The sequence below is a fragment of the Corvus hawaiiensis genome, chromosome 30, assembly GCF_020740725.1.
Source record: "Corvus hawaiiensis isolate bCorHaw1 chromosome 30, bCorHaw1.pri.cur, whole genome shotgun sequence".
In the NCBI taxonomy this organism is placed as follows: domain Eukaryota; kingdom Metazoa; phylum Chordata; class Aves; order Passeriformes; family Corvidae; genus Corvus; species Corvus hawaiiensis.
In genome coordinates, this window is record NC_063242.1 from 18810100 (window position 1) to 18837765 (window position 27666).

The 27666-nt window shown below is 43.5% G+C and overlaps 1 protein-coding gene across 3 annotated transcripts in view; it reads left to right on the plus strand.

Annotated features, from left to right (window-relative positions):
- The window catches only part of GATA6 (GATA binding protein 6), a 71773-nt gene that overhangs the window by 17371 nt on the left and 26736 nt on the right, over nucleotides 1-27666 (plus strand). For 2 of the 3 annotated variants that reach the window (XR_007200418.1, XM_048289443.1), the window contains exon 7: nucleotides 10334-10428. Coding sequence is in view for 2 of the 3 variants with exons in the window: in XM_048289443.1 (XP_048145400.1) it covers nucleotides 10334-10381 (48 nt within the window). In the remaining variant the exon portion in view is untranslated. Of the gene's footprint in view, nucleotides 1-2096; nucleotides 3718-10333; nucleotides 10429-27666 lie in introns of those variants that run through there. The other variant, XM_048289442.1, reaches the window with a different exon arrangement.

The following is a 27666-nucleotide window of genomic DNA, read 5'->3' on the forward strand; positions in this document are numbered from 1 at the left end:
AAGTTTGTTTTCCATGTCTCACTCTGGGAGCTGCCCAAGCTGCCTGGATTTGTCATGACATTACCGGGGTGGGGTTTCCAGGCCCGGCAGTCCTGCCCAGGTCCTGCCCGTCCTGGCTCAACAGAGCCAGAATCCGGCCTTGGACAGGCAGGGATGGGCAGTCTTCAAACAGGACATGCCTCCCTGTCCTCCCTTCTGGGGTGCCCAAGGGAGGGGTACCTGATAACCCCATGTGGAAACTGTGGGTCCCTGCACCCCACCTCTGTGTAGGGCTGAATCAGAAAAAGGTGAATTACACTTTCCAAGCCCGGAAAAAACAGGCAGCGATAAGATATTTGCCTACCAGAGCAGCAGTGGCAAATATGGGTAAATGGGAACCTTTGAAAGCAGCTCCTAGTATTTTTAGCTCAGGTTGAGCAAACACTACTCCACACTAATTTAAACCCTTCTTCCACTGTGGGGAGGTGAAGCTGTTAAAAATTATGTCTTTTGTGCTAACAGAAATCTGTTTGAGGTATTAGAAATTAAAAGAAGGCTTTGAAAAGCTAGGCTGATGCAAGAGCAAAACTGTAGACAAAGGTTAGCATGGAACCTGCCTCACTGAATTCTCCATGCGCAGTCACAGGGAAAGAGGATACAGAGATTCGCGGTCACTGATTGGCAACTGTATGTTCAAGGGAGTGATAAAACTTATTTCTCTAGGATTAGAGCAGTTTCAGCTGGTTTTGGGGGACAGATAGGTTTTTCCCTTCCTTCTCTGCATTTCTGGGTAGTGACTAATGGTGTGGGATCAGGGCTGATGACTGGGTGGAAGAATAGCGGTGGTCAATCGTTTTAATAAAAGGTTAAGAAAATGTTGGAGCCCAGGTTATTTCAGACATAAATGACTGCTAGCAGTGAGTATCTCTTTCAGAAGGTGAGGTTTTCCCTGGGTTAAGCACGGCAACAAGAGCCCTGCACAGCACCATTTGGAAATTACCTTTGAATAAATGAAGTCTTGCTTTTCCGATGTCAGGACTGCTAGCCTGGCACAGCTCCAGGAGAGCCAAGAGCGCTACTCTTGTAAAATGATTAAATATGTATACTTTGTACTTAAACAGCAGGCAGGAAGCTTCTGCAGTCACAGTTTAGGATAGCCTTTTTCTTTTCTTTTTTTTAAAAGGAATTTCATCCAAAGACTATCCATTAACAAGTAAATTAAGGTTTTAAAGTTGACGTATCCAAGAGTTAATTTTGCATGAAGTCAGCTCTTAAACATTTCCTTTATCAGGTGAAAATGTTGCCCCTTCTCTGTCTGGCACTGCAAATTTTTCCTCTTTAGCAGATCTGCTCAGCCTCATGGAAAAAATGATTGTTCCTTTGTCTTTGCAACTCTCCATTTCTCCGGTAAAACAAATGGACTGGTTCCAGTGCGGTTCAGAGGTTCATCTTCGTGCCTACCAGGGCTCCCCTGCATGTTGTCTTCTGCAGGCGGCAGAACAAAAATGCTCCTGCTTCAAAGGCATAGTGTTTCTCCACTGGAGATTAAAAGCACATCTCCTTTAGTGGCCAGTCCTACGGGGATAAACTGGTTGTGGCTGGCGTTTTGAAGAGTTGGGAATGATTTTAAGCATTTCAAGGGCTGAAGAGCCCAAAGAAAGCTGCTTTCCAAAACGTGCTCTGTATCTGCTCCTGGAGAATTGGGATGTGTTGGGCTTCTCCCATGGGGAAGAAAAACTAGAGTTGCCACCACTCCCAGATCACATTTTTCGTGTTGGCACCGGTGTCCCTTCAGTAGGGGGCAGTGGGACACATGCACATTTCGTTCTTCATCATGATCTGATTTCCAAGTCTTTCTGCACATCACGTGGTTTCTTTTCCAGCTCTCCAAACGCAGATATCACTCCCATCAGCAGGGCTGGGCGACTGGGTTCATGCTGAGACATTTTTTTGTTTCAGGATTTCAAGGCACAGAGGCAAGCAGAGGGCAAACCCTGTTTTTGAACAGAAATCCTGGGATGATGGCTGTGCTTCAGGCTCGCTGTGCTCTCACTCACACGCCAGTGTGTGCAAAGCTCACCTCAGTGAATCTCTCTTTGCTCTCCCCCTCCCTCCAGGCGAGCTCATCAGTGATGTCTGGCCCAGGAGAGAGCACCAGTCCCGAAAGCAGCAACCTTAAGTATTCAGGTCAAGACGGGCTGTACACAGGAGTCAGCCTGACCTCCACGGCTGAAGTGACAGCATCCGTGAGACAGGATCCCTGGTGTGCCCTGGCTCTGGCATGACCTGGTGTGAGGGAAGCTGGATCCTGGCAGCCCCCAGACGTCTGCACACAGTTTCCTCTGCGGAGCGGTTGCAGCGGCAGCGAGAGTGCTGGCAAAGACCATTCCCCTGAAACAGTTTTTGAGCCTTGGTGGCAGAGGTGGTTTTCTCCTTCCGAAAGAGGCTTTGCCGAAGCATCCAGTTCCTCATCTATGCAAGAAAAATGTAGGGAAAGCAAATGACCACCGGGGATAACTAATGAAGCCTTACACTCTCAAAAAATGCATTAAAAAACAAAAAAACAAAAAAACAAAAAAAAAAAAAAAAAAGGAAAAGAGAAAAAAAAAAAAAAAAGGAGAGATAAACCCACACCTATTGATAGATTCCAGAAATCCAGAAATACATTCTTGACTTACCCAGCAGTGCTGCCTTTCTGATTGTATAGTTGTTTTCACTCTCTCATCACCTTTTCCCCTAAGAATTTGGTGGATGTTGTCCGTGTCGGGGAGGGAGTAGCAAAGACTTTAATACCAGAGATAGTGAGATACTTCTTAATGAGTGTCAGAAGTGCTTACAGCTTGAGTTGACACAGACTTCTCACACCGAACATTTGATGTCTTCGCCCTGTCCGACCTCTCCTGTGGCCTCCATCTTCAGTGTGCCTTGCTCTCCTCTTCAGAGCCCAGCTAAGTCCCTGGAAGAAATCACAACATTTGGTACAAGTCCCACAAGGTCCAGCTGGTTAAGGAGATTTTGGGATTGTTTTTTTTTTTGGTTTTAAATATTTACTCACTTTTCAAGACTGCGATATAACTTTTAAAGTACACTGTGACTGAGATTTATGAAAGTCCATGTTTCCTGGCTGAACTGTATAGAGTCAGTCGAAATTTGTAAACAGGGTAGCAATCAGATATTTTTCTTCCATATATACAATAATTTTTTAAAGAAGTGCAATTTGCGTTGCAGCAATCAGTGTTAAATCATTTGCATAAGATTTAACAACGGTTTTTATACAAATGAATGAATGTAAACATTTTAACTTAATGGTACGTAAATAATTTAAAAGAAAAACTTAACTAGGCATCCTTAGGCTTTTTAGCGCAACAAAAATGCATCCACTTTCTGTATTTCCAGTTGTTAAAGCAAGAGTTTCAAAGAACAAGCCTTCTCTCAGGAAAATTGCCCTAGCCATTTGCTCCGAAGTGTTGTACAAAAATGCAAATGCATCCCCAAGGGGGTTTTTTGCCATTGAATAAGTGTATGGTGGAAAGAAACAAACTGCAATGAAACTTTACTACCTAACTGATACATATGTAAATACTGCAGAAGATATCTAGGCATCTTGAAAATGTAGGATGCAATCTGTATAGTGTGACTGATGCATAGTTAGGTTGGTTTCCATTGGTTTTTAAGTGGGATGTCATTTGGAAAGTTGTTTCATCAGAGCTTTACAAATAAAAGGGTATCATTTTGGGATTTTTTTTTTCTGTACAGTGTGCCTTTTCCTTTGTCTCCAACACAATTGTTAAGCTACATTAAAAGGTATGGAAATGTACCTGGTACAGGTGGCATGTCTGATGGCTGCAAGGAAGGTCTCCAGCTGAAGTGCCTGCTCTGCCTGCCTAAGTCTGCATTTTGTGGTTTTTCTGCAGCTCCCTTCACTACACCTTCTGATGATATGCAAAACTAGGGCTTCCACCTACCAACAGAGGCTCCTTGTGGGCACACATGTGGTTTTTGTGATGAGGGTCTGGGGAACTGAGCCCATGCCCTGTGAGGGCTATCATTGTTTTGCTTGCCCTTCACACCATAGCTAAAAGGGTGTCACCCAGGTTCCCTGAGTGGGCAAATATCAGAATGTCACCCATTCCACACATAACTGCTGGGTGGCAGAGCCTTTGAGTGCCAGCTGGCATCCTCCTGTGGCCAAAGGTGAAGGGCAGCAAAAACTGAAGGCACTGCTGCTGAAAAGAGAAGACAGTGAATTTTAGCTACTAAGGGAAGTGGAAAACCTTTCACTGGCTCTGAGGACTGGTTCTCTTCACTGCTCAGCTGATTGGAGCCAGACGTACTGCCAGGTGTGATTTCCAGCTATGTCAGCAGTGCTGTTGGACGGGGAAGCCAGGATGCCCAACCTTCATACCCAGCGACCTGTGGAGCGGCTTCAGCGTGTCTCCTTGCCTCTCTGTGCCAGATCTTCTTTTGGGGTGAATTGGGTAGCTCCTTGGCCTCCAGTGAAGCTCTGCTGTCTTGCACCAGACAAGAATCTGCCCTTTGGTTTTCCAAATCTAGCCGGAGGTGTTGTGAGGACCGTGGGATGAACGCTGCAGCACAGCCCCAGGAGGAAAGCAGATCCTAGCAAAAAGGGATCAGGCCGAGCCTTGCCTGGGGTTTGGGGTGCTGTGGGCAGCCAGGAGTGGGGATCACTCGCCCTTCCTGGGGAGTTGTCATGCCATGCTCAGTACTGGGCCACCTCACATCCTTGCTGCCTGTGGGTTAATGTGGCCAGGTACCCCAGCCCTGCTAGCCCTGTGGGCTTGGATCTTGTGATTCACAAAAATAAATACTTATCTAAGTAAAATTGAGTCATGCAGAGAAACACTGGGCTTAGAAAACAAAAGATGTGGACAAGAGGGTGAATATCTTCCCTCTTGAAGCATCTACTGGCTAAAATGCCCTTATTTGTGATTTTACAGGTGTTGCCATTTAAATGGATAAAAAAGCTGTTGCTAACTGTCTTGCAGATTGTTCAGCCTTAGCTAGGGTCAGCATCCTTTCTTGTTTCCCTTTTCCTTTTCCCTTTTTCTTGCCAGGGCTATTGTTTGGTGTGCCACTTCTGAAAAGCTTAGCACATAACCCATACCTGCTGGGTGTGTCAGAGCTGCATTGCTCGGAGTTACCATAAAGCAGGAGGTTTAGACAAGCATGTTCCAGTTTTGGGCTGCTGACCCAGCAGAAAAGGTCATTGGGTTGCTGATGCTCTTGCTGGCAGCCTCTGGAAGGCCACGTTGCTTTGAAACCCTGTGGCAACATTTAAAAGGGCTCCTAGGAGGCCCTGCTGCCCTCTCAGCACCACCTTAACCCAGGGTCTATATTAAGGTGCTTCCTGCAGAAAATAAGTGTTGCAGGGGGCATATATAGATGCCCTATGTGAAAGCCTTCCTCTTGGATCTGAGGATAAAAATGCTCTTTTGGGTGATATCAGGGAAAAAAAGCTGTAGAACCCCCCCAATATTTCATAGGGAAGGTGTTTCCAATTATTTCTTACCAGCAAAAACAATCAAGAATGGGATACTTTGCCTCCTTGGACTAGAGGCAGGGCTGTCAGGTTTTCAACCCTCTGTAGGAGTCAAGTGGGGTGCAGCACCATGTTGCCTTACTGAAAAGGTGCTGAAGATCTCAAAGCCAGGTTCTGTGTTATGATTTTACATAGAAAAAGACTGTGAGAATGTACCTCCATACTTAGCACAACTGCCCTCCAAGTGTGCCGATTGCTGGAGCTGCTACTCCTAGATGAAATAAAGGTTTCTTTATTTTTTTATTCTTTTGCCTTGTAGTCCTGCTGAGCCAGCACAGCTCTGAGTGCGTGAGCTGGACTTTGCTCTGGTTCTTCCATTGCGATATCACTGCTACTGATGGATGGTCTGGACAAACGCTTTCCTCACTTATCACCTTTTCTCTGTAGTGACAGCCCTGGGCTGGGCTGCGAAAGAGCAAAGAAATGGTTTGACCATGGGTTTTGGTTACTAGTGAGACTGAACAAGACAGGTAGACCCCAGAGCATCTTTCTAGTACCAGAATAAAGCTTCAGAGTTGACATTTGGAGGTGGGGGGAAAAGGCATATGCCCACTTGTCATGTTAACACCTTTTCTCTGGAAGGAGTAAAAATTAAATACTGAATGTCCCAGGGCATCTGCTTTAGGGTCCCCCATCAAGAAATATTAGAGGCTCAGATTTGCTTGGGTGGCCCCTCAAGATCAGACTGCTCCTGTCCATGCGTGTTACTCTGGCCTCCAATCTTCCCTAGGTTCTAGATTCTGTTTTAGTAGTCTTCCCAACACCCTCACCCACAATCATACTTTCTTCTGCTCAAAGTGCTTGAAATAAGATGAGATCCCTACTGTGGCTCAGAGCGGTATTTTTCAGCATGTCAGTGAGGGTGTGTGCTGGTGTGGTAGGAGTGCGTGCAACAGCTGCCAGACTTGGGTGGGTGACCTAGAGAACCAACCCAGGCAAAGAGAACCAGCCTTGCACAGGCTGCCTAAAGGGAGTAAGAGGTGCCTGGCTGTTTCCAGAACTGTATGTGGGCTTTGTTTCCTGTGAATGATCAGAGGGCAAAAATCTGGGCGTGAAGTGAGGAGCCAAAGTATTTGATTTTTGTTTTCCTGCTGCAAAGCTAGACAAAGCCATACATCAGCTCTGTAACATTTGCCATCTAGAACTTGGGTAATTTAGTGTCTGTTCCTGCACAAAAATAATATAATTTCTGCTCCTTTCCAAGAGGAGAAGGGATTTAGGAATGACACCCTGTCCTTCCTATTGTGAGCCTTATTTGAGCACAGGCTGCAGAAACCTGAAATGGACTTCAACCCTTCCTGTGTGCTTGCAGCTCCAGATCTTCTTTTATCCAGCTGTCATGAACTTCATTCCTCACAGATCCTCCAGTTCTTAAATCTGTATACACTGGACATTCCAGGGTTTTGTCAAACACATTGAATTCAGTATTAAAATATAGGGCAAGGGTTGTTGCAGTGGGCCAGCAAGGAGGAAACTGAAGGCTTGAGGAGCAGTTTCATGTGCCTTCTGCTCCATACGCTGCAAAAGGCTTGAGGTCTTCACTGCATATTTGTAACATGTTTTGGAAACACTTCTTAATGTTTCCTCAAAGCTATCTGATGGAAGTTGGTATCATATCTAGGAGAGGGGAATAGAATTTCACAGAATCACTGAATCATTTAGGTTGGAAAGGACCTTCAGGATCGTCAAGTCCCATCTTTGATCTATAAATATAGGTGCTTGGGTGGACACACCATCAAACAGGAGTTGCCAATGTTGTAACCAAAAGTGCTAATGTACTCCTTGAACAAATAATAAGGAAAATAGTGAGTAGGAGTAAGGAGGCCATTTTACTTTGGAATGCTGCATCCAGATCTGGCACCAACATTTGAAAAGGGTGTATAAAAATTGGTGAAGATAGGGAAGAGAATCACTGAGATGATTTACAAGCTGAGGAAAATATCTGGTCTTGATAAATTCAAAGACCATGGTCTGCTTAGAGTATCTGAAGGAAGATTAAAATATGACTGGTGTAGTAAGTCCCTTCATGGAGAGAAAATGATAGGTGCTAAGAGGCCTTTGACCTTGCAGAGAAAGACATAACAAGATCTAGTGGCTAGAAGGTGAAGCTGGATTAATTAAAAAGATAATTTAGCGTCAGCTGAAACAATGAGCATAATTAGTGATGGGAGAAATAGCAAGGGAAGAAGATGAGTACTCAATCTCTTGTTGCCTTCGCAACAAAGCAGTCTGGAAAATCAGCTTTAGCTGACCAAAAGTGACTGGGTTCAGGACTGAGCATGTTGCATCTGCTGCATCATGATTTATAGGCCGGATTAGTTTCCATTTGGTCTGAAACCATATTACTTTTTGGGATGAGACCCAGTGCTAAGACCTTGAATTTTTGTTGTTATTAAAAAACCCATGGCACTCTTCCTGAGAGCTGTGGTAAACACTGTGGTGTTTTGACCCAGTTTCAGCATAAGTAATTATTTTTTTGCATACCTAAAATGTCCTACTTCCTCTCCAAAACTGTCCTGCATCTTTATTGTTTCCTGTTAAATACATCCTGAGTTCCATAGAAGAAAAGGCTGCTTTTCAAAGTTGAACAAACAAGACTTGAAAATCTGTCCCCTCTTCCAGCACAGCACAGAGACAGGGGCTGCTGAGCAACCCCTGCTCTTGGACAGGCAGGAAGGAAACCTTCTCTGGAAACGGCAGTCTGCAGGTCTTTAGTCTGTGACCTTTTGATGCTGTGAAGACCACAGCCTGAAGAAGGAACAGAGGTGTTTGGGTCACCGCACAAAAGTGGCAATTTGAAAAAAAGTGAGTGCAATGGGAGGTTTAATTAGGGCACTGAACCCCAACTGGAACCCAAATTCTACATGTCCTTCTCATGGGAATAAATAACACTTATAATAGTGCTGCTTTTTGTGCCTTGCTTACAGAGGACCCAGTCTTGTGGCATGAGAGGCAGGGGATGAGCTTTGTCTGTTTGGCTGTTCATGTATCTGATCCCTTTGCAGTAGAGAGGAGTCCAAACCATCCAGGTAGATCCTGGTGAGCGTTCCCACTCTGAAGGGGTTTTGCACAAGCTTGGCAGATGTGCCTCTCAGGAGTGTCCTTGCTGGCAGGAGAGGATGCACATGTTTGGCCAGGGCTCTGGGGAGGGAGAGGGAAGGAGGCCTGGTGGAGGGGAGATCTGCCTTGCCTCAACTGCAGCATCACGAGGAGCTGCTTGTGGGCAGCCTCTGCTCGCAGTGACTCAAGGTGCATGAGGACCAAGAACCTGAAGCTGGCCTTCTCTGAGCCTGCAATCACCTCTGGGAAGCTGAGAACCCCCATCTTCTGTGTGTGTCTCTGTCTGTGTGTGTGTGTGTGTGTGTGTGTGTGTGCAGTGTCCTAATTTTCTTATAATTAGATCTTCTACTCTGTGTCTTTTTTCTATCATAATCCACAGTTGCCTGTAGTTGTTCCATTTTACCTGAGTAGAAGTTTATTAAAAATGGAACAGTGGGGATGATGAGCCCCCTCTAGATCAGTGACAGAGACGAAAAGTAGTGCCTGTGAGGTTTGGGGAGACCCAGCTATCCCAACATTGTGCACACTACGGCTGGGGCACCTCTTGGGCTTTCCATGACTTGGACAAGATATAAGGTTCTGCTCTTCACTGAGTTAATGACATATGTCACGAGGTTCATCTAATTTAATTTTATTTTAAACTATTAGAAACCTGTCAGCCTGAAACAGGCTCCTAAAGAAGCAATACTCCCTTCCTTAGGATAATGTCATGTTCTGTAGTTTCCAGTAACTTTGACATGTCTTTTTTTTCTTTCCAGATCAAGGCAAGGGTCTGGAGACTGAAAAGCAGCATTACTATTTTAACCAAGGAAAAAAAAGTTGCTCAAAAGTTTGACTAACAAAATGTTTATTATTATTGCAAGCATCAAGTGATACCTTCAAGGTTTTTTAAAACATGTGGCTACACTCAGAATAGGCATGGAATAATTTTACTCTGCACATTCCGGGGACTCTCAGAAAATTAAAAGATAACTTCTCAAAAAAGAATTGATAGGATTAAATGCGCTCTAGGCAGAAGGAGGCTAGGGATGCCTTTAAAGTTAGAGCTCTCACTTTGTTATCCAGTCTCATGCTTTGCTCTGGGTAGTGATAAAGTTTCTGGGACTAAATGAAAGCTTTGTATAAACAGGAAATTCAGAGAAAATAGCTTGGCTTTCTATGTCTCCATGATCAATTTTCAGCAAAAGTAAGAAACCTCAAGCACAGATTCCAGCAGACTTGGGCTTCGTAAACAAGATGCCACTGTCTTACCATTTCTCTGTGTCAGAGCTCATCAGGGAAGACAGGCACTGACAGCTGTGTGCTGTCCCCCTTCTCCGGTGTGAACAAGTCCTGATCCCACTGCTTGCAGTTTTCCCTTGTGCAGGTAGCTAGGGGTACATACTGGAGCACTTGCTTCAGCACTGGGCTGCAGGGTCAAATCTGTCACACTGCAAAGCACTTTCTTATCTAAAGCAAAGGATTAGCACTTCTGAAATGAGCCATACATAAAAAACTCACGGAAAAACTGAAAGAAACTCATATTTCACACCAGTTATGTACTGAGGCACTATGATATTGGTGTACTCTCTACTTTTTCTGTTCCTGTTAGTCATCCTGAAAGGTGGTCAGGATGCTTCACTTGTGTTTCAATGTATGCTACTGATGGGGAAACCTATGTGAGTGACATGTTAACCCTGAGGTTTCAGCCATGCATGATTCTGAGAAATCTTACCCTTGCCTCTATTCCCACAGATTTACGCTGAGATCTTCCACATCCTCCCAGCCCTACGTCAGCTCTAACTCCCCTTATGGTCAGGAGTGAAACTCCTCACATCTCAGTGGCAGAGGTGAGCACTGATTTATAATGAACATTTAAAAGAGATGAGCCCAGCCAGGAATTATGGCCAGCTAAAGCAGGCAAGCACACAGGAAGCAGATCAAGCCTTTTCAACAGAAGCTTTGGAAGATATTTAAATTGCTGTTCTAAACTAATGAGTTGAAAGTATTTGGTTTTCAAAAAGAAAATTCATTTTCACTACAGCCAAGCTTCTTTGACTGGAATACAAACGTTTTGCAAAGCCTTTTTGGTTGAGAAAATGAATTTTTGGTTATATCTTCTATTGTAGATTTTCTGATAGCAAACTTCTTATTGGAGCTAAGGGAAATTCATAATTTGCCAAACTTCTTATTGCAGTCATTTTGGCACAGTCTGCTGTTGCCCTTTTTGCATCAGAGAATACTTTTAGACACCCCAGGCACTATGGCTACATGCTGTAATGAAGACAACTGCCCCCAAAAGAGAGTCCTCCAGAAAGGCATACTGTGGCCCATGAAGCCTATATGAGTTTAGGGCTGTGGAGAGGAAACATAGCCCAGATTAGACGGATCTTTTAGGTAAAATCCCTCTAAGCAGAGAGGGTTCTTAGCCCTGTAAGCAGACAAGGTAGAAGTACTGATGAGAGACAGCAGTGACTATCTGAGCTCTCTTAATCACTTAAGCTCGTTAGCCACTCTATCTTCAGTCTCATCAGCGGGTGAATGGGGGAAAGGGGAAGCCACCCTCAGCTGCAGATTGGCCCCTGACACATGAGCAGCAAGGCTGTGTCTCAGCCAGCAGGCTTGGACAGTGTGCATCCAGAGAGGGCTTCCCCAGCCCTAGGGAGAAGGGAGCTTCATTTTCCAGCCATAGATAAGATTAGATTCACTCCTCTGTTCTGTGTGTACTGTTCTGCTTCTATGAATTAAACATGAGGCCAGGGAACAGGACAGCATCCTTCTAGTAATAACCACAGAGCAGATAATTGAAAGAATGAATGTGAGAATTTCATTGTTTGAAAAGTTAAGCAGCGGACTTGAGGCATGCAGTATGTTTTTAATTAGCATTATTCTTTAAAGTGAGCAATACTGAACAGGCTCCTTGAGTTCTCTGATAGCATATTCATTAGCTAATCAGCAGAGCTATTATTTTCTTTAAAGTATGCCCTACTTTGTGGTACTAAAGTACACACACTGATTTACTGGTAAGGGTAATTAAAGGGCATGTCATAAACACCACTGACGTCATGGAATACTGCTCTTTAACCATCTTTCCAGCTAACCCTTCCACATGGAAAACCAGGTATTTTGCAGCTGACCCTCACCTGGTGTCAAGCATCCATTCTCCCTCTACTAGCATCTCTGCAGTTTTGTGAACCAATGGCAGCAGAGGATGTAGTTTTGCATTTATGGTTTCCCACACACATGAAGTGTATGAATTTGAAAGTCTTTCATACACCAGCCTTTGCAAAAGTCTCAACGCTGCTCACAAAACAGTCTTGTGCACAATCTTCAAAGGAGAGCCTACACATATCTAACCTATGTTACTTAGATGTAAAGCCCTACTGGGGCTGGTGAACTCCTCAGAGAGTAAGAGCTTTCCACCACACATCCCTTGCACTTAGGTTTTCCCTGAAGGTGGAAATACAGCCCCTGGTGGTATATTCCTTTCAGGTTCTGAATGGAAATCTCATGTATGAGGGGAAGGCCAAGTACGTTGGAACAACTGTAGCTAAACTATGCATTCCAAACATATATGTCTATGTAGCTCTACATACGGGCTGCAAAATTTGGAGGACCTTCAGCACTCAAGTCTGAAAATCGGGGGTGCTTTGCATCCAGCTGAGCTAATGGCTTGTAAATGCTGTACTGGAATGTGGGCGCACGAGTGAGCAAGGTATCATTAGCCCAGGTGGCTCCTCCTTCTCGCCTGCTTTTTCTCCTTCCTTCTTCCTCTTCACCCCTCTTTTTCTCCTTCCTTCTTCCTCTTCTTCCCTCTTTTTCTTCCTCTATGCCTCTATGTTTCATTCTGTGCATTTTGTTTTGTTTCTTCCCAGCTATAGGTCTGTCTCCCATATATTTTTGGACATTTGAGAGATTGGAAGCATCTTTAAATACACAGCACCGAAGAAAACCCCTTCCTGATTTTTTTCCACACCATTTATTAGATTCTTCAGTATAAGAAAGTTGTGTCTATCTTTACTGAAGTTCATTTAGTGATATCATTCCTGATAGCAGCAATAAGCAGGCCATAAAAATAGAATGGATAATCATCTTCCAGTCTTGAAAATGAAAGAAGCAAAAAAGATACATACCAATAAGAAACAAAATGCCAAACACATTATTTCAGAATATGGCAAAATATTTTTATATTTTAAAGATTTATATTCCTGTTTATTGTGAAGATATCCACTTCCAGTGCAGATGACTGGCTTCGTTTGTGATTTAAAGTAATGGCCAAAATTCTGTTCTGATTATGAATTACACACTTAAATGAGTGTTTGCTCTCTTTTCAAATGAAAATTACCAAACACAATGGGATAAGCCCACTTGTGCAGCCAGGGTGCTGTCATGTTTTCCTATTACTTTTAAGTTGGAAAGTGCTCTGTCCTCCCTCCACTGCTGAGATATCCAGTGGGGTTTATTATCCCCATTTTATGGATCAACAGGGATTTAGAAAGCCTCTGTAGTTTCCCTAAAATCTCACAGGAGTCATTCACAGACATTTACTGAGTATCTTCCAGATCCTAGGCAATGTCCCAGCTGGGGACTTTTGTAGTACTTGTCACTACCAGGACACAGGCAGTGGTGTGTGACAGCTCCTATTAGTAACTACATGGCATGGCATGGTTTTGGTTGGGATCACCTAGCATTCTCCCAGCTGTTGCCCCTGGTTAGGGAAAAGCATCTGGGCCAGGACTGCTCCTGGTTTGGACTGTTGCCCTCTTGCTTTGGAGAGTGAGAGCTTAGCCAGGAGGACATAGGATGTGCTTTGCAGTACTCCTCCTTTAACTGTTCCCTGGTCCATTTTATTTCCCAGCACAGGTACAGCCACTTGGCATGTATTTGTGGTTTGTGTTTGTCTGCTGGCACGGAAGTGACATATTTGAAGACTGGTTGGTGAAGAAAGAAGAGGAAGCACGATATGAAACGTAGATGAGTCCTATGTGACTCTGAGCCAAGCCCTGCCTCAAGACTGGGGATATGTTTTCATGAAGGAACGTGATTCTCTGCCCATGCAGTGTCAGCACAAAGCAGAGATAGGCCCCAACACGTGACCCTTTAGTGACTAGTTTGAATGGAAATGTGTGATTTCTGAACAGATTTATTGTGCAAGCAAAAATGTATTTGCTAAAGATTACAGCAGTGTGTTTGCTCTGGATGCTGAGCCTAGGAAAAAAAGCCTGCCCTGTGTGACTTTTCATAACACAGTGAAATAAGGTCTGTGGTGTCAAATACCTGTTTTAACTTTGTTAGCCCTCTCCCATGGTCTGCAGTGCGGGGATTAGGCAATGGAAGCAGAGTAGAGCCAGGGATGTAGAGCCGGCTCTCTGGCTCAGACTCCAGCTCCTGCATCCCCTGTGGATGTCATTGACAGACCTACTTACCACTCACATAGCCACAAGGTCTATGCCAGGCATGGAACCTACATGCCCATTGTTCCCTGACCTTGCCAAAACTCCTCTCTGCACCATGTGTCGGGGGACATCAAGGAGCTCTTTGGCTCACTGGAGTCCTTGGAGCTCTTCCCTAATCTTCCTCAAGCTTCTGCTTCTCACTTCCCTCTCAGGGTATCAGGGACCCAGGAGCCTCTGCTGTTGAGAACTGGGACTCAGACTTGGACCTCTAATTAGTCATTATTTCTTCAGATAGCCAATATTATTACCTTTATGCTAGTGGTATCACGTTGTATAGTCGCATAGCTGGAAGGTTTGTGCAGGAGTTAAACTATGATTCTGCTACTGTGACCATTACCCCTGAAACTCAGCAGCTAAGGAGCTGGGTCCCTTCCCCTTCAGAGCTGTTTTGCAGGGTGGGTTCGTGACCATTTCCACTGAGGATAACTCATAGGCCACATAGTCTAGCAGGCAGCCAACCCTCCCTGTCTGAGACCATATGTGTTCTGGGATTGTGAACCACACGGGTTAGGGGGACAGGGGTGTCTCAGGCTTTTTGATAAAGGCAAGGGGATGCAGAGTGCCATCTGGGGAACTCCACAAGTCTAAATCCACCCTGCTTCTTTTGTCTTTTTGAAAAAAAAATTAAAGCACTTAAGTGACTGATCTGTAATATGCAGACCTCGGTTTGGTTTGGAACTGAAATTCAGACACACTTGTAGACAAAAATTAAGAAATGTGATCTTATAGGCATACTCAGGGTCAGCTGATAAAAATAATTCTTTTGCCAGTGTGTTGAATCCACTTACCAGTTCTATCACTCAATTTCCCTGGTAGAAACATTCCTGGGACTTTTTTTTTTTTTTTTGCTGATATTCTGCTGCACTGTTTGGAAAGAGAAATGCAGCCAGCTGGCAAGTTATCTTGGAGTTGTCCTTGTACAAGGGAAAATGGGGCTTGATTTGGTCTGGAGGTCTGCTAACATTTGCTGCTGTGGCATTTTTGCCAGTCTTCATGACGCCAGCGTACGGAGGAATGCTGCAACACATGGATTTGAGGTGGTTTGTTTAGTGTGAGGGTGTCTGTAGGAGGAGTAGTTTCCTGAAAGGAACAAGTGGAGTGGCTGACCTTGCACTGATTCTGCTGACAGCTCCTGCTTGAAATAAGGTTGCCCTGGTCTAGTGCAACATCACTCACCTCTGGTCAGGGAGTTTCAAACTGTTAGGAGACACAAAAGAGCAATATAAGGAGTCACATCCAAAGGCATCCCTCTGCACCAAACATGGGATCTGAGCACATGAAGGCTCTGAAGAAACTCAACTCCAGACTGAAGGTTGCAGTGGGTTTATAAAAGAAGTTTCTCAGCTCTGCCCATCTTCAGCCATCAGAATTCAAATCTAGTTCTGGATCCCAAGTCATGCTAAAGGCAAGAAAATGGAAAATATCCTGAAATAGCAATCAAAATGAACTCCAAAGTACTTGTTTTGCAAGGCCAGCAGGAACAGTATCTGCATAGCTGTTACTTAAAAACATGAAAATCAAACAGCATTGTTGAAAACTGATTTAAGGGACTGGGCAGATTCAGGTGCAAGGCAGGAGATTGAATGTTTTGCCTCTTTGCCCTCTTCATGCTTTATGCCTTGGAAACCTACCTATGTCCTGCCTGTTAATGAACATCTGCTTTTGATTGTCACAAACCCATATATTTCAGTAAAATAAACATACCTGATCTCCACTTGGGAAAGAGCCTATTGTTTCTGCTGTGCCAGGTTCAAATATTGCTTTTAAATCAGAGATGGCCATTTTTTTCTCACTTGCCTAATAGTTACCTTTAAGTGCTAAATGACTCCATCAGGAATTATGCTTTTGTGTTTGGACTAGCTGCAGGACAAGGGCTGAAATGTGGCCTTTTCTTCGGTGTCTGATGGATCCTGTGTTGAAGGACTATCTCCTGGCTATACCGGCTGTTGGTGTTAGAAAATAAATATATCTTCCTAAGCTAATTCTGTGTTAGTCCAGCTGGAGACTGAACTAAATACAAGTGACAACAACAGAACATGGCCTTACCAAGTCTATTCATCTTACCTGGCAATTCTGAGCTGCTGTCTATTGAAGCCAAGAAAGCTGTTACCATTGTGGCTATCTGTCCATGTGACTTCATGCCTGACAAGGGCTCCAGAAACCTGCACGATAAACAAATAGGGTAAAAATATATGTGTGCAGTCACCATGAAAGCTGTACAGGGTCGGAACTCCTGGTTCTCCAGAACAGAGAGACCTTTACAAGTCATGATATGGTGTTTGCTGCTTGGTGACCTATCAATCTTATCCTACAGCATGAAAATCACTGTTTCTACACATGGGATAAATCAACATATATTGGTTTCATGTTGACTATTGGACTACATGACCATGACCATTTTTATCATGATTTTGGTTGTGCCTTAGTGCTGTGAGCAGCTGAGAATTCTCACCTTCATATTTCAGTCTTGGTTTCAACTAGACTCTGCAATTAGTTGTGAAGTAATACGGGTAGGAATGATTTTCTACTTGAGCGAGTAAAATGTTCAAGATTTAATCCTACTTATTTATATATTTAGTATGTCCTACCTAGATGGCAAAAAAAAAAAAAAAACATTTAGCAGTTTAATTGTAGGGAAAACACCTGTGCAAATGTACTGGTTGAGATCAAATATCCTTCTAGTCCAATACTCTGTTTATAAAACTGTTTACAAAAAAATGGCTACTTGCTTGGGAAGCATGAGAACAGCACACATAGGTATAGTTTCCTTGAAGTCCCTTGAACACTGTACATTTTCAGCTCAGAATGGTTTGGACTTTCCTAGCCACCACAGCTTGCTTATCTAGTAGCTTGCAGTGGAGCTCTTGTCCAGAGCTTGTCCTGTTCCTTCTGGCTGCACAGGTACCTGCACCTGCTGCAAGAACCAACACCCACTTTGGCTTGCCATGAACCCTGATCCTATTTGCTTCTTTTGATGGTTCCTAGGTCATCTTTTGAAGATACTCTGGACAGTTGATCCCTCTCAAGTCACTTCTGACAGATGACTGTCTTTAATGTCCCAAAACCTGGATCCTCCAAGAGCAGGTGGTCCACATCACGTTGACTCTGCTTATTGCTATTTGAGAGGAGTGTGGTGGTCCACACGCAGTGTTTTGCATCAAAGGCTGTGTTCGTCTTGGGAGAGTTAGTTGAGAGAAAATGGACAGAAGTGGTTTAGTCCATAAGGAAGCCTGTGCTGCAGAACTGGCCTGTTTGTGCACAGCAGGTCTCTCAGTGACATCCAAAAGCATCAAGCCAAGAGCACAGGCACAATGAGACTGTCCTACACCCTGAACCTGCCCAAAGGCACAGGACTCGCTGCTGAGGAGAGCAGTTGGCCAAGGACATGCCACAGCTCATAACGGGCACATTCAACCTCTGTCTGGACAGAGAGCCAGCTGAAAAAAGAGGACCTCTCCAGGATTCCAGTGTATCTCCTGATAGGTCTGGTTGGAAAGAAGTATGTTTTGGGAGATGCTTTCAACCCTCTCTGTTGTATATTTCCTTCTTGGCTTGCTGCTCACCGGTCTCTCCTCACAGCAAATTTCTGCTTTGCTAAAATTAATGCATGGCTGCCTCCAAGCAAATATCTCCAATTTCCCAGGTATTGGAGAGTTCTTCACTCACATCTCAAATCTAGGCCAAATTAAGGCCAAATCTGTGCTCAGATGGGAGTTCTTCCACCCCTTTGAGTTTCCACTCAAAGACAGTCCATTGTCCATAATTTCTTTTTTTTTCCTTATTTTTTGACCTTCTCAAGCATCCACTATCTTGCATGATGATTAATGCAGCTGCAAGAATACAGGGACTGTGGAGGGGGCAGTGAGGGAATACTCTGCCATTACTTATGACTTATTCTCAGCAACTGAGAATACTTCACAGAGTGACTCAGTGAACTATTACCTCACATTTCTCATTTGAGCAGCATCAGGGAAAGGCTAGAACAGCAGCAACCCTCACCTCTCCCTGCCCCCAAAGGCAAACGAACCATTAATGGTGCAGTAAAGCAGCAGAGCAAAGGTGTGTTTGCTGCACAAGGCTGGTCTAATAAAACTGAACTTTGCCCAAGACTGAACAAAATTGTAAGAAAGACACAGTCAACAATTAAGGACATTTTTTTTATAAGGAAAAGTTATTTATGACCTTCATCTGACATTTTATAAAGTTTTAATTTTGTTACACAACATCCATTCCTTTCACGCTTTGGCAGGAGAGATGTCAGGACATAGGATAGATGCAATAACCACATTTTTTTATGCTTACTTGTTATTGAACTACCTTCTCCTCCTTAAAGTGTTTTATGGTTGAGTTACTCTATTTGCATAATTACTGCCACATCACCAGTCAATCAATTTTATGTGTTTCTCTCCCAAACCAATCTAAAATATGATACATATATAAAAACATCACCCATGATTATACAGACTTCACATTTATTATTGCTTCAGGTCAAAGATAAATGATAAAATTACCCTCTGTTATTCCCCCCTCCCTTCCAGCTTCTTTAATTCACAACTCTGAACACTTCCTTTTGTATTGTTTATCAGCAATTTTATTTTTCTCTGAATGGGAGACAAAAGAAAATAAGTAATGGAGCTAGTCACAACAAAGCAAGTAACTACCACAGGCAGCTCTGAGAATTGCTCATTTTTACAAGCATGTGGAATCACAGGCAACTGTACACATTGATAACCTTGTCACACAGATATCTGCAGGAAAGACAAAAGTATTCCAGCTTTCTGGGTAAATTCCAGACTTGAAAATAAGTGGTTCCAATGGAACTTGCACTCCTCTGACTGCTGAAACTTGATGGTTCTATTTCACTTCTTGGTGAAATATAAAAGACAAAAGAACCCAACCTCAAGTTAGACAATGTGACGGACACAAGTGTCCTCAGAAGCCAAGATGAACCAATTCCTTTCTGCATTTTACGTACAAGTTAAATAGCGTGACACAATTCATCGCTGTTATGAGTTACACTGGTTGGATCTTGCCACCAGTCCACATACAGGGAGAAAATTCAGAGATACTAGAAATCATTTATAATGAGAAGAAGTGCTTGATTTCTTCATGGCAGGAGCTAGCTTCCAGTTATGAATTATCATAGAACAAACAATCTGATAAGTTCTTCAAAATTTTTTTGCTGATCCTTGCTAATCTTCCATCCAAGGTACCCCACAATGGACTTGACTTTCATCCTTCTTATTGCAGACTTATTGAATGTAAAAATCACTTCTGAACATTTGAAGGAAAAATGAAAAACTAGCTTGTTTCCTGCAAAAAGTAAAATACAACAGTAAGCATACTTATCAAAATTCTCGGCTCCAGAAGATCCCAAACAGAGCCAAAAAATATGTAATATCTCACTTCTGCTGACGACTAATTTATCTTGTTCTCCTCGGTGTCCAAAGTATCAGTGCTGTGTTTTTGTGTTTAGGTTCAAATTCTAATGGATCAGAGCATAGTGGTTTGAAGTAAATGGCAAAATTCCCACTTATTTTCATAAAACAAGAATTTACATCTGCTTCAATAAAAGGTTTCTTGGTTCTTACTACCCTGGTCTGGGTGGTGTAATCATCTGTTTCTTTGTGCTCTACTTTAGCTCATTGTTGATTCAAACTCTGCTATTTGCATGCTGCTAGGAAATAATCCAGTGTGCTTTAAACTGGAAAACTCTAGAAGAGACTGGAAGGTGAACTGATTGCTGTTTGTGGTTTTACAGTCAGTTCTTCATTGCTGACAAAATTTTTATAGGCAAATAGCGGTTTCTTTCAAGCAGCTTTCATGGCAGCTGTTGATAGCTTCCTTCAGAAAAGCCAAGCCTCACCATTGTACAAATAATGTGTTCAGTCTTATCCTGACAGGGACAGCATTATCAACAAGCTCATGTCTTCTGCTTGATAAAAAAGGTTTAATAAAGCAGTCATTGCAAAAAACACACCGTGATGAAAGCAGCGTGCAAGCAAAGACAAAGTAGATAATTTGACTAACTCATGTTGGGTGGAGATTTGGGGTAGATGCTGTAGCTGTGCTTGTAGATGAGGTGTGCTTGTTTCCCTTCCACAAGATATGAAGGTCTGGTGGCAACGTTGATTCTTAAACCCTTGCCAGAAGATGCTGCTCTGAATCCTGAGACAACCAGGCTCTGTCTATTAATTAAAGTCAGATAGTCCATCAAGTTTCTGCTTTCTTCTCACATGGAGAAAGTCTAAATCATTAATTTTTGGATTTTCTGGTTTGTGGTTTTGTGTTTTGGGTACATATAACCTGCACAGTCATGGGACTATCAAACTGACAAGGGAAGCAATGGGACAATGTGCCCTGTGGTGGCATCAGCACCTCTCTGACCCATCAGGTGACCCGCCTGCTATCCCACACAAGCAAGGCATCAGCTCAGTTCCCTTGCTAGGCTGAGACAGGGCTGAAATGGGAGTTCTGTGATTGAAAGATGGAGAGATGCTGGGCTGTGAGGGCAGTACTAATCACAACCACAGATTGCTTGCGGACAGAGGTTGTGGAGTCTTTCGGAGATATCAAAAGCTGCCTGGGCATGGTCCTGGACACACTAATCTAGAGATGGCCCTGCTTGAGCTGAGGGGTTGGACCAGGTGACCTCCAGAGGTACTGTTGTGGTTTAGCCCCAACCAGCAACTAGTCACCACACAGGCTCTCACTCACTTTCCACCCGTCAGGACAAGGGGGAGAAGAAATGGAAGGGTAAAAGTGAGAAAACTTGTGGGTTGAGATAAAAGCAACTTAACAACAATAATATTATTAGCAATAATATTACAACAATAACAGCAATGGCATAATGAAGATACATTAAAAAAAAAAAAAAGAGACTGAAATAAACCACAAAAAAGATGAGTGATGCAAATGAAAAACAACTGCTCACCACCAACCAAATAATGACCAACCAGCCTCCAAGCAGCTGCCCCTGGTCAACTTCCCCCCAGCTGTATAAGTTAAGCATGACACCATATGGTCCGTGATGCCCCTCTGGTCAGTTGGGGTCAGCTGTCCAGGCTGTGTCCCCTCCCAGCTTCTTGTGCATCCCCAGTCTCCTCACTGGTGAGGAGGAGAAAAGGCCCTGAGTCAAAAAGGCCCTGTAAGTGCTGCTTAGTAATAACAGAAATGTGCCCGAATTATCAATGCTGTTACCAGCCCAAATCCAAGCTACAGTCCCCTATTAGCTACTGTGAAGACAATGAACCCCGCCCCAAACTCCCGGTTGCTTCCAACCTCAGCCATTCTGTGATTCTGCAAGTACTTAATCCAAGAGAAACCACTATCTTCCCAGCTGAGCCATATGTTTTTTCCTCTTCTTCAAGCAGTGTTTCCTACCACACACAAAATCTGCAAGTGTTTCCAGTGGTTTCACAGCCCTCACTGGATCCTGCCATTGTGCTCACTTGGTTGTCCCTGAAAGGCTGGGGTATCTTACACCTGTCTGTGCACTATATGTTCAAACATAATGAACGTGTAATGCAAAGACTGATCTGTCTTGCCAGTCATTTCCAAGTATAACACAAGCTCCTCTGCTCTGTTGAGCCAGATTCTCTTAGGCTCCAGGGTGGTTTTTTGGAGTACTCTTTCTGGAGGGCTAAGCAAGAAACAGTATTAACAGGCTGTAACTCTGTACTTCTCAGAGCTGTGGGCTTGGTCTCCTCAGGAGAGAATCCTTGATTCAGGAATTCACTTCCCCCTTCCTGTGAGAAAGGCCAGGTTTGTTGACTTTCCCAACACATTGCACAGGCTATCTATTTACTCAGGCTTTTTCTGAACGGGTGGGTTTTGAGTGGAGGATCTTTGACATTTCCTTGTGCTTGCATTTCTTTGAAAGACATCCCTTTAAATGCTTACAAGTTTCCAGGCTTAACTACTTGTCCCTTATGACTCCTAAAACATCATAGATGTACTAAGATTAAAAAAAAAAAATTACTTTCCTCCTCACACAAGCCTCTGTATCAGTTCTTTAGCAATTAAGGGAGGAAACTAGACTTCCTCTTTCTCAGTGATGCCAGTCCTTGGCAGTGCTGGTGCAGGAAGTGTCCCTCATCCTCAGGCACTCACATCCTTACAGTCTGAGAAGAAGCTGGCAGATGAGTGCAGCAGGGCCAGCCTTACCAACAGGAACAATCTCCTGTGGAGCACTTTGGAGATCAAAAAGGATGTGCTGTTATTAGCTGTGCTCCCCACCAGCTGCAGCAGGACAACAGGGGCCAAGGCAGGACCGATCCTCCTGCACAGGGAGAGGAGGGAGGAAGGATGAAGGGAGCGGGGAAAGGGAGAGTTTTGGACTGAGTCGATAGCAGAATAAAATATTTTTTGAGTTGTAAATCTATTAGATAAACTAATCTCAGTCTTTATGAGATTCCAGATGAAATGCAGGAATATGCCAAGCTTCTCGTTTTTATTTCCAAATGTTGAGTTAGTTTGGATCCAAACTGAGCCAAAATTTGCCTTAGTGTAAGCAGGTGCAACTCCACTGGATTGAACAGAGTTACACCCACTTACAACAGGGATGGATTTGTTCTGAAGTGATTTAAATAGGGCAGAAAAGAGCACACATGTTTCCAGTGTTTCATCTTTGAACCATGAGACGTGAATTGAAAAAAAATTTGTTCTCAGTCTCTCTCACACAAGTTTGTGGTCTAATGGAAGGCTCTACTTAAGCACAAGAGCTTATTATCTTTCCTTCTTTTGTTCATTTGCTGCCACTTTCACCCACTTTCTTTTCTTCTTCATCCTTGCTTTTAATCTTTTAATTAATCTGGTATATTTTTTTGGGAAAGACATACCACAAGAGTGAATGAGGGTTTTACTTTTGAATTCACATTACCTAGATGTTATCTCACTTCCTTCAGATTTCGGTCCGATTAGATACTGCAATAATACTTAATTTGTAATTTTCACTGCAATTTTTATGGGCACAGTGTTTTTCCTGTTCTCTGTATTATTTAAAATAGAAAGCAAACTAAAATATTGGGAAATATATGTTTCCCACTAAAACCGGTGACTGATGCTTGCCTCCCTGCTCATTTAATAGCAAGGCAGAACGTAGAAGCAGCCTTATGTGTAGAAGATAATAAATGGTACATTGACTTGACACCACTATTCTTTTTAAGACAGATATAGGTATATAACCACAGATGGAATGGAAAACTGTGTAGATACAAATGTTTCCTTGAAGGGGAGGGAGGAGAGCATCTGTTGACTAATTAGCTCCATTTTGAAGTTTTTTTGTCTGTCTCCTGCTTGGGATTTTCTCATCCACAACACACTCCCTGAACATTATGGCCCTTTGGCTCAGGTGAGGGGCAGGATGGCAGGATGGCAGGATGGCTGGATAGTAGGATGGCTGGATGGCTGGATGGCAGAATAGCAAGTGCTGCCCAAGAGGTGCAGGAGCATCTTGGTTCCCACATGGTTCTCGCAGATCCAGCAGCAGCTCTGGCAGGGAGCTCTGGCGGCTTCTGGAGGTTGGTATCACCTGGCTTTTATTCTCAAATCCAGATATTCACAGCTCACAACCTCCGAGTCTTCCTCCGTGCCCCTCGGGTGCCTGCAGGACGGCTGTGTGTTATCTGCTTCCTTCCTCCATTGCCCCCTACCATGACACAGCCAAGGGAGCTCCACAGTCCCATTCAGGAAGGAAGCCACTAACCCACTGCCCTCTGCCTTTGTGGGAAACACTCTCTGAGCCTTAAATGCCTTCTTTCGTGCAAGTGGGATAGTGAAAACAAAAGTCCATGCATTAGGTTGCCTATTTGTGCCTGGTAGCATGTTCTTCTGACCAGAAGGTCAGCTATTACTTCCATGAGTAAATATTTTTCCCATTCCAGCATGTTTGTGAGGAGCCCAGAAGTGTTCAGCACCTCAGTCAGGGTGCCAGCAGGTCCCTCCCTGCCAGCCATGGGTGCACCCTTGGACAAACACCTTCATGCTCCAACGCCAGGGCAATACATCGGGCAGGTCTTCAGCCAGTCCTTGGCTCAGTACTTCAGCAACACCGATGAAGATGCAACTGGGCCTGAGCAAAGGCTCTGAGTTTACCCAGAGGAAAGAGAAAGATGCACTGATGCACTGTCCCATGGGGATGGAGGGCTGTGCAAGCTGAGCCCCCTTCTCAGCTCTGAGGTCTCCTGTGGCTCAGCTGACCCAGGCACTGCAAGCCTGGCCACTGGCACCAAGGCTGGCAGTCCACTGGCACTCCAGTCCCTCCCACTCCTCCAGACAGCGCAGCTGTTTAGTGATCTGGCTGGGTGAGATTCAAATATTTTCAGAGCTTCTAAAAGACACTTGCTGTTAAGCAGTGAATCCTTAACAGCTAGGAAAATATGAACCTTCATAAAGATGCATATGAGACCATCTTCTGGGCATTCCCATGACAAGATACTCTGTTCACACTGTAAATCCAGTAATTTATTCTCCTTGAATTTCAAGTAATACAGACAAAGCAATATAGATAAAGGCTCCAGTGTCCCTGAACTCACAGCAGCCTTTTTAGCAACAATAGCAGCTTTGGCTGCAGAAAGTGCTTTAGGTTCAGGCCTGGAGGATGTTAAGCCTCATCTTGCACTTCCCCTTCAGCCATCCCTTTTGTTACTCAGGTTAATATTCTTGGCTAGAGCAGCTTGTGCTGAAGGAAGAAGAACAAACATTTAGTCTTTTAAATGATCAGCCCTGTAATTGCTTTTTCTCTCCTACTGCAAAAATTTTACCTAGTATGCATTCAGCATAGGACCTTAAAGGATTAATGTCTCAGGCACAAATTAATCAATGCGCTCTCGGACTTCAGTAATACAAATCTGTGCATATGTCTTATCAAAACAGTGGTTAAAATGAAAAAAGATAGAAAAACCCCAATAGTTATACAATTTCTACCTTTTCTTGCTGTAAGTTTATTACATTTGAAACTATAAAAACTTGCAAGGGGCTGGGCAGGTATTCAGAATATGATATTTATCTGCTACCAAACTTCCTCAGGATAAGTTTTCTTTAGAGGGTTGGTTGTTGGTTTTGGGTTTTTTTTTCTTGCTGAGTTGTACATGGAGTCCTCAGCCACGTCATTGTTTGAAGGATGATATAAGTGACTGTAAGTTCTTCCTGCTTGGAATGCTAAAACATTTTTGACAGATCATGATCCAGGCTCACTTTCTTGTGTGACACCCTTCTGTGACACTCATCTTGAACATGAAAGTAACTTCATGATGTTATGACTTTACCCCTAGGTAAGACAGCCAGCTCATCTGAAAGCAATTGCTCCAACTGACTGTCATGCAGATGCCTCAACAGTGACACTGGGCATTTGCTTACACATTTTAATATTTCTTGTGTGTTTTTTACAGGCAGTGGAATCTCAGACATGGGCAGGATGCTGGTGTGGTGGAGCATACAGTGCCTGCAACACTGCCACACAACATCCTTGCCTAAGTAACCGGCCTTACTGCTCCATTTATTTTTCAGCCTAATAAAGCTCAGTAATTCCCAACTTCCATTGTTTTTGGATAATTTAAATAATATAATTTCTTATCAAGCTGTAATTTCCATTTCTGTTAATTCTTCCAGGATGCTCAGTAGAATAAACTAATAGTCTGACAAACCTCGATTCCTATCTACAACTCAATGCTTCAATGACCCTGCTTTGGCCAGGAGGCTGGGCCAGGCAACCTCCAGGGCTCCCTTCCAGCTGGTATGACTCTGTGAGTCTAAAATGTGACTCTCTTAAAATGTACATATGCTTTTGGCACTATGCAAGTCTTTTCTGACACCTGTGTAGGATTAGCTTTGCACAGCTATCAATATTTTTTTAAGTCAGTTGCATTAGCCCTCCCTTTCACAATTTAATCCTGTCACCCAGCTTGGCTCTTGCAAAGAAATACTTCCATTAACATCTTCTAAATGGTTCCTGCTTTTATGTCAGTCACTGCTGCCCTGTAACTTCGAGGTAAAAGCCTGTCAGCCCCAAAGTTAATACGCCTTTTTTACTTGTTTCCATTTTCCACGTCAATAATGCTTCATTCTTTCAGACACATGAGGGCTTTGGGGTCTCTGTGGTTCTCATTCAGTATCTATTTAGTGTCTAGTGACTGGGAAGACACTCGTGGCTTAGGCAGGCAGGGCGCACAGAGTGTCTCCACAATACCCAAAGTCAGTTTTAATACCCACCACTATACACACATGCTGCCTTCTCCTTAATTCAGACCACGCTTTATGGGCAGAGCAATGCTATTCATTTCCTGTGAACATGTGCAAAGCCTGTGGTTTGATCTTCTTCCCTTTAAACTCAGCCAAAAAGAGCAGGTTTCACTTTGCAAGTGTTGTCCAGCTGATGGGCACAGGCAGAACAAGGAATGCCTCCCAAAGCAAAGTGTTTGCTGCAGCCTCTGGGGTGAGTGCTAAGAGAGTGATGAATTCCCATTTCCTTTGAGAAAGAACAAGGCAAACTCTGCTTTTAAAGTACTCAGGTCTGTTAAATATGTGCACAGATAGTCCATTTCCTCATAAATAGATACTGATAAATCAGTAGTACACAGGCACCAATTCTGATACTCAAATAGGGCTGCCACAAGTGAAAGAGGAATTTAATCTCATATTTTCATAGACCTAATCTGTCCTGTTCCTCTTGTTGCTTTGAAATATCCAATTACATCTGACTTAATAAAATTGGAAGACGTTTATTACCATCATTAGTGGCTTAGGTTGAAATCAGCTGTGAAATTGTGTGCACATTAACTTGCAGAGAACTGAGCAAGCCAGAAACCCTGGGAATTGATTTTCTAAATGGCTGCAGAGCTCTCTTACTGTATACTGAGCTACTGACACATAAGGCTGGCCTGGGCTGTGGGGCAAGGAAAGACACAAGAGAAATGCTCAGTTCTCTTTCCCAGGCCCTTGCCTGTGTCTCTGCCCTGAGCGGAACCATCTCCCATCTTCCACTGGAAGGGAAGATTGATGCTGTCGGGGAGGGATCTATCTTTGTTACTTAAAACTGGGTTATTAATTCTGCAAGTAAGAAGGTAAATATAAAAGACAGGCTAAGTTGCTATTTTCATTTTAAGTACAAGTTTATAAAGAAAAAGCTCTGGAAAGGGGAGAACATGAAAAGATCGCATTTTCTCACACATTTCAAGACAGCCAATGGGATCAAACCATCTGTGAGATCTTAAAATGAGTATTATTCCACAGCATCACTCAGCTGTCAGGTATCATATTTATTCTTTATCAACTGCTAAAATTCCAGAGCACAGTCTTATTGCTGGCTGTGCTTCCATCCTTCATAATTTACCCACTAAGCTGCAGTGTTTTGTTCTTCTCTGTCAAGTATTTGCCACAAGGAATTTTCCCACTGTGGTGCCACAGACAGCATCATGTGAGAGGACTAAAGGTGCGCCCAGACAGCCCCAGTTAAAGACAGCAGCAGGGGTAGACAGGTGAATTTTCAGTTTTTAATAATTGCTGCAAGAGGAAAAGCAAGATACTTAGCAATAAGTAATTATCAGGCGTTGCTTGGAGTATTGCCTGTGGGGTGAAAAACTAGTTACATACCTGGGCATTTTGCTGCAAGAAATGTTTTCCAGAATGCTTTCC